The 16772-nt window shown below is 41.8% G+C and overlaps 1 protein-coding gene across 3 annotated transcripts in view; it reads right to left on the bottom strand.

The window, feature by feature from the left end:
* The window catches only part of LOC126162790 (polypeptide N-acetylgalactosaminyltransferase 5-like), a 217469-nt gene extending 202355 nt beyond the window's left edge, over positions 1–15114 (bottom strand). The window contains exons 1-2 of one of the 3 annotated variants that reach the window (XM_049919508.1): positions 14990–15114; positions 12596–13259 (exon numbers count right to left, since the gene is read on the bottom strand). In XM_049919508.1, coding sequence (XP_049775465.1) covers positions 12596–13083 — 488 coding nt within the window. In that variant the 5' untranslated portion in view covers positions 13084–13259; positions 14990–15114. Of the gene's footprint in view, positions 1–12595; positions 13260–14989 lie in introns of those variants that run through there. The other 2 variants (XM_049919509.1, XM_049919507.1) reach the window with 2 other exon arrangements.
* Between the last annotated feature and the right edge of the window lie 1658 nt (positions 15115–16772).

Here is a 16772-nt window from a genome sequence, read left to right as displayed (position 1 = left end):
CCATACTTTCACACGGGCGCCGTTAAATATTTGTAGGTTGAGTGTGTCACCAGCAATGAAATAATTTGTGGCTTTTCTCCAGTTTGCTGGCCGCGCGGGGTATCCACGCGGTCTTTCGCGCCTTGCCACGGTTCGCGCGGCTCCACCGATCGGAGGTTCAAGTGCTGCCTCGGGCATGTGTGTGTGTGTGTGTGTGTGTGTGTGTGTGTGTGTGTGTGTGTGTGTGTGTGTGACTTTAGCGTAAGTTAGATTAAGTAGTGTGTAAGCCTAGGGACCGATAACCTCAGCAGTCTGGTCCCATAGGAACTTACCAGAAATTTCCAAATTTTTTCCAATGTCCTGCCATTACATTACATATGGATATGTTGAGTGTCTAAAGCCTTCTTTGAACCAATTGTTTTTCGTAAGTTGCATCTAGCAGCCAATATAAGAGCTAAGGAATTACGTCAGCTTTTGTTAACCGAAGAATGGCACTACACCTGATGACAATCGTCTGCCAATGTGGCAGCGACGTTGGGTGAGATCCCATTCTTCCAGTGTTTGGAAAGCACAGCTGTGTTACTCCTTGTGTCATGGTAGTGGGAGCCATCGGGTATCACTTCAGGTCACGGCTGGTAGAGGTTCAGGAAACTGAGGCACGGCGGTATGTCACAGACATGCTGGGACCTCACATGTTACCTCTCATGCGACAACACGTGGTGCCATTTTTCAACAGAACAATTCTCGTCCATACACGGTACGTGTCTCCCTGAACTGTGTGCGTGATGTTGAGGTACTTCAGCGGCCAAAAAGATATATCTGTCCCCGATAGAACGTGCGTGGGGCCAGCTCGGAAGTCAACTCAGTTTCAGCATTCAAGGTATCAAGTACCAGATACGCCAATTGTGGACCAGCTTGTCTCAGGACAGGATAAAACGGTTTTGTGGCACACTTCCCAATCGAAGCAGTGCATCCATTCAGGCCGAGGGTGGTGTGCAACATCATACTGGTAAGTGGGTTTAAACTCCCCAGTTGGTTGTAAATTTGATTTGATTTTGTAATCATTGGAATAACATCACATACGATCTCAGCCAGCCACGTTTCATTTCACCTCCGCTTCCAGGTGCTTAATTTTTGTCAGGCAGTATACAGGGCGATTTTTATTAACGTATAAAAAACCCCGAAGCGACGTAGATGACGCTGAGGAAAGTAATTTAATATACGACACACGGGCCGAAAATGTCGGGAAATATCCCAAAAATTGATGACAAATGTTCAGCATGTGACGTCACCAGATGACACCTCGCCGCACGTGCAGCGGGCAGGCATGGGCGTGAAAGGATGACAAAGCGATGCAATACTTGCACACGAGTAAACCAGGCATATTTCCAACACCTTTTGTAAATGTGATCTGTTGTAAATGCAGAAGTCCCACAATTACTGTCCTCGTTGAAACCAAGTAAAAGCTGTTCTTATTTTCTATTCCTTACGTCTCTTCTTTATTGTTTACACACATTATTTAGTATAGAAAACATGTCATTTACTAGTAAGGACATAATTCGGAAGCTTATACCCATTTACTTGTGAAGCAATGCGGTATGTTTTTCTTGTACTTTACTTTGCAATAAACCAGTGGAGGCCGCGAGACGGGCAAAATAAAATAAATTTTACCTAAATGTCAATTCAAAACTGTCTAACGCAATGAAAAGAAAAATTCCAGACGCAAGATTCAAACCTTGAGCTCTACGCGCTAAAGTCGACGTGAATTCTTGACTTGGGTTGGGATGACCAGGTGCGAAAAACCGATAAGCTCAACCGCTGCACGTGCGGGGAGGAACTTCATCTGGTGACGTCACATGTTCAACATTTGTCATCCACTTTTGGAGTATTTCCCGACATTTGCGACCCCATGTGTCTCACATTTAATCATTTGTCCCAGCGCCACCTCCGTCATTTCGGAGGTTTATAAGCGTTAGTACGAATCACACTGTATATACATATTGTCCCATTTATCTTTACCGCCCCAAACGACTTTCGGTACGGAAGCAACTGGTATCAAGCATGCGTATTCAAATACAGACATATGCAAACAGGCAGAATACGGCGCTGCGGTCGGCAACGCCTATATAAAACTTGTATGCCGCAGTTGGCAGATCTGTTACTGCTGCTCGAATGGCACGTTATCAAGATTTAAGTGAGTTTGAACGTGGTGTTATAGTTGGCGCACGAGCGATGCGACACAGCATCTCCGACGTAGCGATGGAGTAGGGATTTTCCCGTACTACCATTTCACGAGTGTACCGCGAATATCCAGCAATCCGGTAAAACGTCAAATCTTCGACATCGCTGCGGCCGGAAAAAGATACTGCAAGAACGGGACCAACGACGACTCAAGAGAATCGTTCGACGTGACAGTTGCTGCTGATTTCAACGCTGGGCCATCAAAAAGTGTCAGCGTGCGAAACATTCAACGAAACATCATCGATATGAGCTTTCGTAGCCGAAGGCGCAGTCGTGTACCCTTGATGATTGCACGACACGAAGCATTGTCTCGGCCTTTCAACACTGCCATTGGACTGTTAATGACTGGAAACATGTTGTCTGGTCGGACGAGTCTCGTTTCAAATTGCATCGAGCGGATGGACGTGTACAGGTATGGAGACAACCTCACGAATCCATGGACCCTGCATGTCACCAAGGGACTGTTCAAGCTGGTAGAGGCTCTGTAATGGGGTGGGGCGTGTACAGTTGGAGCGATATGGGACCCCTGATACGTCTAGATACAACTCTGATAGGTGACACGTACGTAAGGATCCTGTCTGATCACCTGCATCCATTCATGTCCATTGTGCATTCCGACGAACTTGGGCAATTCCAGAAGGACAATGCGACACTTCACACGTCCAGAATTGCTACAGAGTGGTTCCAGGAACACACTTCCGAATTTAAACACTTCCGCTGGCCACCGAACACCCCAGAGTTTGAGCATATCTGGGATGCCTTGCAACGTGCTGTTCAGAAGAGATCTCCGCCTCCTCGTACTCTTACGGATTTATGGACAGTCCTGCAGGATTCGCGGTGTCAATCCCTCCAGCACTACTTCAGACATTAGTCGGGCCCGTGCCACGTAGTGTTGCGGCCCTTCTGCATAACCGCGGGGGTCCTACACGATATTAGGCAGGTGTACTAGTTTCTTTGGCTCTTCAGTATATATGAGATAGGGGAAATACCCTCAGACTTCAAGAAGGATGTAATAATTCCCATTGCAAAGGCAGCAGGTGATAATAGGTGTGAATACTACCAAATCATCAGTTTAGTAAGCCATAGATGCAAATCACTGACATGAATTATTTACAGGACAATGGAAAAACTGATAGGAGCCGGCCTTGGGGATGATTAGTTTGGGCTCCGGAGAGCTGGAGGAACACGCGAAGCAATACTAACTCTACGAAAGTTGAAGAAAGTCAAACATACATTTACAGGATTTGCAGAGTTGGAGAAAGACTCAATTTTTGGGAATATGGTCCGTCTATGCATCTAAATGAAAGGTTGTTCATTTGGTGCCTTGTTGCATAGCCCGATCGTACCTCCAAGAATACAGAATCAACTAAAGAGCGAGGGAAAACATAAAAAACGAAGATTTTTACGATTTTGACTGGAATATACTCTTTGAAATTCTGAAGGTAGCAACGATAAAACACAGGAAGTTACACCATCTACGCAAACCAAACTGTAGTTATTAGGGTTGGAAGACGTGAAAGGGAAGCAGTGACTGAAAAGGGAGTGAGACACTATTGTACCCTATCCCATTTTATTCAGTCTGTACAATGTGCAAACAGTAAAGAAAAATCTGGAGAAGGAATTAAAAGTCAGAGAGGAGAAATAGAAATTTCGAGGTTTGCTGATAACATTGTAATTCTGTCAGCCAGCAAAATACTTGCACGAGGATCTGAACGGAATGGACAATGTCTTGAAAAGGAAATATAAGATGATCAACAAAAGTAAGACAGGGGTAACAGAAAATAGTCGAATAAGGCGATGCTCAGGGAATAAGATGAGAAATAAGACACTACAAGTAGCCGGCGATATTTGTTATCTAGGCAGCAAAGTAAGGAAGTAGAGAGTATGTAAAATGTACACTGGCAGTAACAATAAAAGCTAAAAGAGAAATTTATTAGTATCTAATATAAATTTAAGTGCTAGGAAGTCTTTTCTGAAGGGTTATGTCTGGAGTGTAGCCAGGTACGGAAGTTAAATGTGGGCGATAAGCACTTCAGACAAGAAGAGACAGGTTTTGAAATATGGTGCTACAGCAGATCGTTCGAGATTAGACTGGCAGATCGACTAACAAACAACGATGTTTTGAATCGAGATGGGGAGAAACGAAATTTATGGCACAACTTGATGTAAAGAAGGGAACAGTTGATAGGATACACACTGAGGCATGAACTATTCGTCAATTTGGCAATGGAAGGAAGGGTGGAGCGTAAGAAATATACAGAAAGAAATAAAGTAAGCAGGTTCAAATGGGTGTACTTCCAGGTTGCAGTAGTTATTCAGAGACGAATCCGGACTGAAGACCACTACAATCATCATCTACTGGGTATTTCAGTACGATGTCAGACCCATTCAAAGAAGCAAGGGACGTCCAAACCTGGTTCGCTGGTCATTCTGGAAAATTTCAAACAATTGGCAGGACGTTGTATTTAGTCCTTGTGAACTCCACGATTAACTTCTGAGACGTGTTGGATGTAATAGTTGGTGATCGAAATAATTATTGATAGCGTGTTTTTAAAAGGAGTTATGTATTGAAGGCACAAGCATCAGTGTTCCCTCAATGATCTTAAACTGCCCACAAGTTGAACGGACTCTGTGACGGGTTGCGCGAGTGTTCGACCTTCAAGCGCGTCTTCACGTTGTGGTAAGTTTCATCGAAATTTAAGTCAGTGGCAGGAGACAAGCACTTTACAGCAGACAAACTCGAGCTCTATAAGGCAAAACTGGCGGAGTCTCTGCGCAGCATCGCAAAAAGAATGAGTGTTATGGGTGAGACAAATGTCAATTTTGATAGTTCCCGTACCCAGCAAAAGATGGCTGCGCTTATCTCTAAGCTTTTACATTTGAGGGTTAGCCCGTTTTTCCGTACATGTCTTCAAATGTTTTGGGCAGTGGAAGGAACAAGTGCAGGCGCGTCTGCGCTCAAAGAAGTCCTACTCTGAAAGCAACCACCACTAAATGATCAAGGCTGGTATGTCCACAAAATTTGGTGGGCACCCACGTTTCTTTTGTGCCAGACCTCGTGCGAGCATTTTGTACAATGTCTCATGAATCCTAGCTGCCAGACTATAAACAAAGTTTCGGCATTATTTTAAGGAAGTGGATTGCGCGTCTTCCGTTATATAGATAAGGAAATTACACAAGAAAAACTTTAGCGCAACTCCTGCTGGAATTTCACATGCCATTGTAGTACATCGTCAAGTGGGGCTGATGGCCTTCGTCATTGGTAAACTACACGCTGACGAAACCGAGTCACCGCAAATGTCAGTAATAATATGAGCAATGCACCTATTATTCCGTGTACAGTCCAGTAGGGAATAACAACAATATTATGAAAAGGACTGATTGCTACTCTGCATACAGAGGAAGCACAGAGTCGCAGACAAGTACAACCACAAATCTGCTACAGCTTTTAAGCTTTCAGCGAAAAGACCTTCCGAAGTAGGACACACACACACACACACACACACACACACACACACACACACACACACACACACGCCCGCCCACTGTCTTTCGCTGGTGTGTCTGGACTGCACCTGTGCTGGATGGAAGCAGCAATCTGGATGAGCCAACCGATCAGGCGCAACTGCAGTCCGGCCACACTGGTCAGAAACAGTGGTCATGTGTATGTGGGTTATGTATATTCTACTTCGGAAAAATCGCCTTTTCACTGAAAACCTAAATTTATAGCAGTCTTTTCGTTGTGTCCGCGTGCGACTCAAAGTCAACTCTATACGGCGAGTAGCAGTCTGTCTTTTTCATAACTACAGGGTGTTTCAAAAATGACCGGTATATTTGAAACGGCAATAAAAACTAAATGAGCAGCGATAGAAATACACCGTTTGTTGCAATATGCTTGGGACAACAGTACATTTTCAGGCAGACAAACTTTCGAAATTACAGTAGTTACAATTTTCAACAACAGATGGCGCTGCGGTCTGGGAAACTCTATAGTACGATATTTTCCACATATCCACCATGCGTAGCAATAATATGGCGTAGTCTCTGAATGAAATTACCCGAAACCTTTGACAACGTGTCTGGCGGAATGGCTTCACATGCAGATGAGATGTACTGCTTCAGCTGTTCAATTGTTTCTGGATTCTGGCGGTACACCTGGTCTTTCACGTGTCCCCACAGAAAGAAGTTACAGGGGTTCATGTCTGGCGAATAGGGAGGCCAATCCACGCCGCCTCCTGTATGTTTCGGATAGCCCAAAGCAATCACACGATCATCGAAATATTCATTCAGGAAATTAAAGACGTCGGCCGTGCGATGTGGCCGGGCACCATCTTGCATAAACCACGAGGTGCTCGCAGTGTCGTCTAAGGCAGTTTGTACCGCCACAAATTCACGAAGAATGTCCAGATAGCGTGATGCAGTAATCGTTTCGGATCTGAAAAATGGGCCAATGATTCCTTTGGAAGAAATGGCGGCCCAGACCAGTACTTTTTGAGGATGCAGGGACGATGGGATTGCAACATGGGGCTTTTCGGTTCCCCATATGCGCCAGTTCTGTTTATTGACGAAGCCGTCCAGGTAAAAATAAGCTTCGTCAGTAAACCAAATGCTGCCCACATGCATATCGCCGTCATCAATCCTGTGCACTATATCGTTAGCGAATGTCTCTCGTGCAGCAATGGTAGCGGCGCTGAGGGGTTGCTGCGTTTGAATTTTGTACGGATAGAGGTGTAAACTCTGGCGCATGAGACGATACGTGGACGTTGGCGTCATTTGGACCGCAGCTGCAACACGGCGAACGGAAACCCGAGGCCGCTGTTGGATCACCTGCTGCACTAGCTGCGCGTTGCCCTCTGTGGTTGCCGTACGCGGTCGCCCTACCTTTCCAGCACGTTCATCCGTCGCGTTCCCAGTCCGTTGAAATTTTTCAAACAGATCCTTTATTGTATCGCTTTTTGGTCCTTTGGTTACATTAAACCTCCGTTGAAAACTTCGTCTTGTTGCAACAGCACTGTGTTCTAGGCGGTGGAATTCCAACACCAGAAAAATCCTCTGTCCTAAGGAATAAACCATGTTGTCCACAGCACACTTGCACGTTGTGAACAGCACACGCTTACAGCAGAAAGACGACGTACAGAATGGCGCACCCACAGACTGCGTTGTCTTCTATATCTTTCACATCACTTGCAGCGCCATCTGTTGTTGAAAATTGTAACTACTGTAATTTCGAAAGTTTGTCCGCCTGAAAATGTACTGTTGTCCCAAGCATATTGCAACAAACGGTGTATTTCTATCGCTGCTCGTTTAGTTTTTATTGCCGTTTCAAATATACCGGTCATTTTTGAAACACCCTGTATATTCTTTCACCCCTTATTTGGATACTCTTAGACAACCATTCTTTTGTTTTTCTCATACAAATTAACCACAGAGCCCCTAGACTGAACAATGAAACAGATTATAATTGATGTCCTCAGTTGTTATCACAAAATTCCATATTTTTGGAACCTTATAACAGGTGACCCTGTTATAGATTATTAATTAACAAGGGCATGATTATCCCATACAAATATCTCTTACCATTGTTTTCAGAACACATGTGCCTGCTCTGTCTCCTTAAAATTTACTTAAATAGCCATGTCGCTTGGTGCTATTCTTTGACAGCTGAAGTGGCTGAGCCACTGGTATATCAGGACAGAAATGTGATTGTTACTACCCGCTACACCCACATTCCTAAAAACTATAATGGCCAAATTAGCTTCACACAGAGCTGATAGTAAAAGTTACTCTCATTTGAGTAAAAGCCACTTTACTGGGTGGAGGGCACATTAAGATTATCTATCAGGCAGTTAAAGCACTCTGTCATTGTTATCATCTCCATTTTTAATTAGAGTAGACGCACATTTTTGGTAAATCTACTTTCCATCAAAATCCAGGAATGATATGATTCCAACACACTAGCCTATATGAAAGTTACATATAAACTGACTGCAAAAGCCTATTTAATCTCTCATCCATTGAGCAACCATTCAGTCAAGAGTAGCAACCAACTTTTGAACAACAAAGTTGCCAGCCTTTTTGGAAACAACATCTCGGCTTTCAGCTAAAAAGCAAACAGAATTCACAGTAGACCCCAACTAGTAGCCATAAAGATGTTCGGATCCTTCCAGTCAGAAGTTCAGTGCTTGCTCATACTCTTTTGAGCAAGATAAAATAATGCAACCGACTGACATCAAATTTGTGACTATAATTTTAGCTACTACAGTTCTTTTTACCTAACTTGCCCTACAATGTCACAGACAGAGTTTAACCCTCAACACATTTTTCAAACAACTGACATTTGTGTATAAATAAAAAATTGACAGTTTCTCCTAAACTGTTATGCCACCACATACTTCACTGTATAGCAAAACATCTGTTACAAGACAAACCAAAGAAGTAGAGCCTGGAGCAACTACTCTATGGGTATACACTGGATTCACAAAATAATTATCATGTGACTTTAGGTTGTAATTCCACATAAATCTAGCCTTGGGAAAGGTAGATGCCAGACATATGTATTGGAAGAAAGTGAAATCTAGTCTCCAAGAAGATAGCTTAAAATTCAATTAACCAACCAAGTTTTTAGTACTGCCAGGAATTTTTATCAAGTGCAAAAGCATCCTATAAATGTTCAACAAATTCCAACAGGAGAAATTACAAGCTGGATATTATTATACATTGTGAAGAGCCTTATTCTCAAAATATCAACATGAGTCAAGAGAAATGTTATTCCTTCCAACATACATCTTGCTTAGAAGCCACAATCATAAAATTGGACAAAATTCATGCTGCACAGAAGGCTACTAGCAACCGAGAACTATGGATTTAGTACATCTTCCACAAACCGTAAGAGAGAAATTGATTTTAATAGCCTGCACAGTGTGTTCCGCATCATAGAGATGTGCAAGCATTCTAGATGCTTAGTGTTTTTCTCTGAAAATGCTCCATCAAACAAATAAAATATGATACTTCTTTAGTCACTTTGGCAGTTTAATGATGAGTCACTGAGATTGTTTACTGAAAGGCACAATACCTGATCAAATGAACATCTGTAAGTATTTTAAAACAACAGTTCTAATATTATGTTAAAGCACATTATGTAAGCTGAAGATACTTAAAGCTTTGTAACTGAATCAGGATGTAAATACAGCTGCTCACTAATATCAGGCCACAATTTTACACCTATGCCTTTCCCAATTACTGCTTATCTTGTATAACTTCTCTCATAAAAAATAAGTTACTCAGATCTTGTGAATAATGCAGATCATCGGTGTATTCTTTAAAGTACATCATATCTTACGTAACTGGCACCTGTAATGTTTTAGTTTGTATGTTTTAGTTGTACAAATATCATTTGTGTTCTTTAATAATAAGCCCCAAGATATTTCATTATTGTGGGTGGTAGCTTATAATGTGTTGTATGGTAGTTTTACCGGTACACAGGTCTATAGGAGATGGCAAATGTATTGTAGATCACAATACTGCCATTCTGTTTTGCACTTTTGTTTTTTAGTGACTATTCGGGTGACAGACTGACCTGTAGTATAACCTGAGGTCTTTGTTAAACAGAAAAGTGGTAGCTTAGTTCAGAGTTGGCGAAGCCAACAAAAATGTTACAATACAAAAGCTATATTTTAAAAATGAAGGTAGAGATGTCAACTGATCTGTAATATAATGCAGCCCTTAGGTTAGATTGAAAAAAGTGAGAACTCCCCCTTTTTTTGTATGACACAAAGGAATTACAGGCTTTATGTTAATTCATAATGGCCACTGGATCAAAATCATGCAAGCTCATTTGAACTTGTCCAAAAGGGCACACACCACAGATACATTTTTTACACATTACATTTTCTGCAGTTATAATTACGTCCATGGCAAAATGATATTTTACTACTGAGATCTAATATTTTTCAAGGTTTTAATATGTTTTGAGGTGAATCACATTACTTTGCGGTTTTTTAGTTCGCTAATGTTTCTGTATCATTAGTGGCATCATCTATTGGTCACTTCTTGGTGCTCTCATCTCTGTGCCATTAATGTCGTCATCAGACTGTCAGTGCAGTATATCACATTATTTACAATCTCCAGATACTCCACGCAATAACTGCGGATCCAAAGCATAAGTACATATTAGTACTAAAAAGGGAGTGAATTTTGAACAAAATAAACCACTCAGAAGACGAACTGTACAATGCTTTCTTTAGTCTGTGAAACTACAGTAGGGTCAGTGAAAGAAGATCCTTGATAACTGGCAGTGTCGTTGCCAGCTTTCAACTGTGTGAAAGAAGATCCTTGATAACTGGCAGTGTCATTGCCAGCTTTCAACTGTGAAGCACAAATGGCTACAGGCAAACACAACAGTCAACTACAGAGGTGTTACAACATTTGAGGCATTCCCAGAAAGACACATACAAAACTGTGTTACATGACTGATTGGAGCAGATGTTTGGAGCAGCCTGCAACTGCCAGAGATCTTTCACAGACTCTAACACAGATCGCACATACTCTTCATTTGGACAGTGACGGCCATGTTGTCTTACACTGGTTTCTTCAGTGCAACAGTCCAACTTCCAGGCAAAATAAAGACTGTTCATTACATGTACTTGTTTTATACCAGTAGCTCGTAACAAAATTGCTTACTAGCAATATCTGAAACATTATATGGAATACTGATGCTCTGTGTCTACCACATTTATGCTGCTGTCCTGACCAAGCATGTAAGGAAACTGTATTCCATCTCATTTCTGCATCTTAATACAGATATGTCCTTACCTAAAGCCTTGCTATTCCTGCAGGGACACTGATACTTCAAAAGTTTTTAACGTGATGTCATATTCGTCACGATGTTTATAGTGCTGGCATATGATTACCTTCTTCATAGAGTCGCCAGTCGAAGCTCTATCATATTATTCACTACTTCCGACATGGGAGAGTCAAATTATAGATTTCTTTAACACTGTAAAAATGTCACTGCTACAGTCAACCGTTTCAGGAAGTCCTCCAGAGAGGTTTTACACCTTATGGGAAAATGTAGGCTACTCTTAAAATTCCAAGAAATGAGTAACTCTTGTACAACTCACATGACAGTGAAATTATATTAGAGAAACTCAGACATACATGTAAATGCACTTGAGGAAAAAAAAAAAAAAAATCTGTAAGTGGTGGGGATTGGGGGGGGGGGGGGGGGAGTCTTACTAGTACATTATGCACTCTCCATCACTAACTGTAGAATAGCTTGCCAAGAACAAATGTGGATAGTGTAATCCATGGACAACTAGTTGAAAAATTCTGGCCATTATTCAGCAGGTACTGGAAGAAATGTGGGTCCTTCTGTTTTGAAGCAATCAATTTTGGGATGTAAAATACACATATTGTAACAACACATACAGAAGTTTGTTGTTACTGGCTAAAGACCACATCACCGTCACTTGTTTCAATCTTTTCTCTACCCAGTTTCCTGTGGAACTCAAAGTGAACAGTCTCCCAGAATGGCTCAAAAAATATTCTGTAACTAACTTCATAAATTAATACACTGATAATACTCCAAATGAATCTCAGCTTAGCAACCACTTTCCTGATAATTATATACAACCCAAAACTGTATGTCACTTCCACTGGCCTATATATTGTCTGGCTGAAGGCTTCATAATGCAAATTTAAAGTGTTCTGCTAAACAATTAACCAACATGCAAAACAAAATCTCTTATCTAAGCATCTTATTCCTTACAGTTGACTAATATTAACTTCAAAAGTGGTCCCACAATGGTGTTTCATGTGGGGGAGCAAACATTTCAGATGAAATCATGAATTATACTAAACACACAAAGCAAGCTTACAGTTCCATTAACAGACTCCCAGAAACCACTTTAGATTCAAAACCTGTAACCTCTCTCCAGAGACTGGCGAGAAAGCTGACATGAACAAAGCAGTGATAATATTCTGTGCCGCCAAAGCCGCACCCCCAAAGATTTTTTTTTTCACTTTTTGCCCACATGTACATAAAGATGACTCGTGGTTTTTCAGACTTTTGACAGTTGTTTCCAGTTTGTTTTGCAACAGACAGGAATTGTTTGAAAACATAGCTCTGCTTCATCTAGTTTTTAATATATAACCACAGTAGAACATGGCTGCATTGTTGTTACACCGACCAATAGAGAGATTATTTGACTAATAAACTAAAGGAAAGGAATTAGTTTCACACACACACACACACACACACACACACACACACACACACACACACAGAGAGAGAGAGAGAGAGAGAGAGAGAGAGAGAGAGAGAGAGAGAGAGAGAGACTACAGATGAAAACTGTGAGTGTTATAAGGTGCAACTTACCCCTCTAGTCTGACATCAGTCAGGGATCGGTTCAGCGAGATCATGTCACTGGCCAGCAGGTTGAACTGGTTAAGCTTGAACTTCTCTTTCATGACAGCTTCTTGATCTGATGGCACTACCACTGGTTTCCCCCTCTCACCTGGTGAACCGTGCACTTCTGGTACAGAAGCCGCTGGCCTCCACCGCTTCAGTTTCGACAGTGGGTACCGTCCAAAACCTTCAGTCTGCTGGGACTCCTTGTGCTGCACTGCATGGTCTCCTCGTTCTAGTGCCTCAAATCCATGTGCCCCCTGTCTCGAGTCAACACTGCTGCCTGAAAGAGCCGCAGGAGCGGCAGGCGGGTGTGATGGCACTGCACATCCCCAACCATTGCCACCGACTGTGCAGTCTGAGTAGTATGTCAGTATCCCCACAAACACCAGCAGCCACACCAGTGAGGTCACTAATATAACTTTGCAAGTGTGGAAGCGCACTTTAGTCCGAAACATTGTGCACAGGGTTGTGAACACTCAACTTGCTACTTCACTGATTATAGCATGTGCAACTTATGGAACATCTGAAACTGGGATGTGTAGAGGGGGGAAAATTAAATTACGAAGTCTTGTCCGGACTAAAACGAAATGTGGTCATGTGTCTTCAAATTCACGTATTCTTGATTTCAAACCTGAAACAAATGTTGATGCAATTCAGTATAGGCCCAATCCTTCATAACTATACAATTCTTTTACACATACTTCTTTGGGCATTACAATTAAAGAGACTTCGATTCTGGATGCATCCTTAAGCATGCATATCATCAAAACATACTAATATATTAATGTTAAACATAAATATTATTAGCATGGTGTATCACACTATGAAAATTTAGGATTTTCAGAAAAAGAGAACCACGTAAAGTGTGACTAAAGAAAGACCATATAATTATTGTGTGTGTTTTTGTGTTTAAATGATTGCTTAGATAACACTGCGTCTGCCAGACTAGCAGTTATTTATCTCTCAGATACGTTTCCATATTAGCCTAATTATTCCGTTTTATTCGTTGAAAACGTACGTATAAGGTTAGATAATGGGATGGAACTTCAATAAAACATTTTTTTCTCGTTTTACTCATGCTGTTGACAATTCTTCACTTACAAAGCCGGCACCAACGGTTACAAAAATGTCAACCTGTATCATTTCGTGTTGTCATTCTCACACATGCGTTTCCAGCCAATAAAGCTTTCCTTTTTCGCTTAACAGTGCCAAACAATGACGTGTACTAATCATCATTCACAACGTTCTTGGTCAATCACTGAGAAAATGATACTGTTTTTCTTTCACGCACTTCATTCGGGATGCTATCTACAGACTGTTAAAGTAATTAGAATTCGGAATCACAAATATGTTACGCGGTACTACTGCGTTAATGTCTCTGATAAAAATTGTATCATCAGTAACGATGATTGTCGTACGCAGAATAAAAAATACTGATAAGCTTCCTCGACTGGACCATAAACAGCAATCGGCTTTCTCACATGATGCTACAATAAATGTAGATATTTTACATGTCTGAAGTTTCTAATTCACATTTAGCGCCATGAAATGCTCGGTGTCCATGTATTTGGTGAAATGTATTCTTTTAATGTCAACTAACAAGGCGAGATAGCTGCGCTGTTTGAGATGTAGAAGCTGTGATATTTTATGCCACTGAATTTAAGAAGTTGATAAATGACAGATGACGATAAACTGTAAGTGGTTACGGAGCTTTTTTCGGCACGTGAGCAGCGCATTTCACTAAAGCAGGTAAACTTTTGAACAAAAATAAGAAAATATCGCCACTCAAAGTCCGCGTCTCACTGCAGCAGCTTAAAACAGAACACACTTACGTGTACTAGTAATATCAAAATGCACACTTAGAGAATCAAGCTTTGTACAACTCGGTTCCTCGTATTCAAACAAATTTTTCAGTTGAGCTTGAGGATTACTGCTGTCAAACTAAATGTTGTAAAAGCAACTGAGCGACCCAGATGTACGTCAAACTTACGCTTGATACGTCATCTTCAAACAAATACATTGTACCGCAAAATTCTACGTGTGCACTCGCCTATCTTCCGTATCTTCACGTAACGGGACAAGAATATAGATTTATAAACAAACCAAACACCTCGCAGGAGGCAAAAGTCTTTAAACTTTGGAAAAGGTCGTCTGTGATACTATAACATTCGCACATACAAATATTCCAACAGTTTACGTCCGGCACGGCTCACTAAAACAACACACGCATGACACCTCTGCTTGTCACTTTAAACTCACTAACGCGGATTTTCGTGAAAGAGGTTTCTAAACTTAAGCTACTGCAAAATCTTTGTTGTCAGAATATCTTACGTGAGACAAAATGAAATATTTAAACCGTACCTTACACAGTATTTTTCAAAAATTGCCCGCACAGCGTTCCTGCCACACGCATCCTTTTCGCATCACTTTCCATGACCTCACAAAACACTTCGCTCACAAAGATACGTCGCAGAGATATGCCGAGCTACCCATAGGTCTGAAAACTGGCGCCAGGTGGCAGCGCGGTGCAGCCACGTCAGGCGGCCTGAGGCACAATGAACTCAACACCGCCGCTCGTCTCCCACGCCCCAGGTACTCTCTTAACGAGAAGTCGCCGACCGGTCACGCAGCGGTTCGTCCTTAACAAGCTTCTAAACACAGTTAAATCTCGTGGAAAATCAATGTTCAGATTATAAAAGTCCTGCCCATTCGTGAAAATTGAGTCGTAGAAGAGTAGTTTGTGTTTCCGTAGTGCGGTTTCTCATGGCTCAGTGACGTGTCGCACAATTTTGCTACACAGAGATGCTGTGAACACGAATGATATTTTGACGTCGCAAGAAACACACCTTTGTATATGATTACTATGCTTTTGCAGTAGCTTACTTTCCCTGAGTGGAACAGTTCTCTCATAGCTTAATGTATCGCATGAACTGGTGGTTTCCACAAATTCCTCCCTCATGAGCTCTCGGATAAAATATTTTAATACTGTTATTGGTACCCGAGAACGGAAGAGAAGCTCAAAAGACTGTGTCGGAAGTATCGGTTTCGGATAAGTGTATTTTATTTGTTCTCTGGATTACAGACACATCTTACCAGTATTATGATTACTCTTTAAGTCCTTATTTTGCGTAAATGGAATACTACCGACTCATTGAATCAGTATTACCGATTAATGGAATGATACTAAAATTACGAGTACATGTCAGAAGATAACTTGAAATTCATTGTACCGTTTACTTCAGGCTGGATAGTTTACACAGATGTCAATGAAATTATGTTACTAACATTACGTGCACTTGTGGTGTAAACAGGCAGCTGACTATCGTATTTTAAATGAGCTTGTCCTATAGAAGATATTGCATATTTAAACCAAATGTCTCCATAGGAAACTTATAACCTGTTGTAACTATTTTTGACTTAGTAGTGACTGTTGACTCGTAGCCCATTCGGTAGATACGACAGATAGCTTCCACGAGCAAATGTCTAGCGAAAGTTGACATTGATAAGATTCGCTACCTCATTTGAAGCTCTCCACGGTTTCGGCGATGGCGGACAATTTTGAAAAGACCCAAATCGTTGTTTCAGGGACAAGTATGGACGGTACGTGCAAACGTATGACTTCAGATAAAAACAGGTTACAAATAAGGAAATCAGTTCTATCGAAATTGGAAATGTAGAAAAGACGTCTATTCTAACAGTAATTATATTACCAGCACGGCAACTTCGCATCCGTTGTCCGAGATAAAAAGACGAATACCAGAAGTTGATGTGTGGTAGGTCATTTACATACGTCAGGAAATACTGCAGCTCTGTCACACTACTGAGGTGTGGGCGACGAACTGAGCACTGTGTGTGAAGAAGTCTACTATGAAATCGTCTATCTGTTAGGACAGGGCTTAACAACTGGCCGGTTTTGAGCGCGAGTACTCGCGTCTGCTCAGGCACGTGCTCGCGAGCAGGTGCAAGGTCGCGGAGTAGGGAGGGAGGGGAAATGCGCGCGCACGGTTGCATAGGGCCGCTGCGTGCCTATTGAATTCGCGCCGACTGTAACGTTTAAAGTACTACGATCAGCTCCAACAGTCACTTTGCTGGTTAAGAATCATGTCAAGTCGCCGTTGTGTAACCCCAACCATGCTTTCGCAGT

Source organism: Schistocerca cancellata, chromosome 2, assembly GCF_023864275.1.
Source record: "Schistocerca cancellata isolate TAMUIC-IGC-003103 chromosome 2, iqSchCanc2.1, whole genome shotgun sequence".
Taxonomy (NCBI): domain Eukaryota; kingdom Metazoa; phylum Arthropoda; class Insecta; order Orthoptera; family Acrididae; genus Schistocerca; species Schistocerca cancellata.
This window is presented reverse-complemented; position numbering and strand designations above follow the sequence as displayed.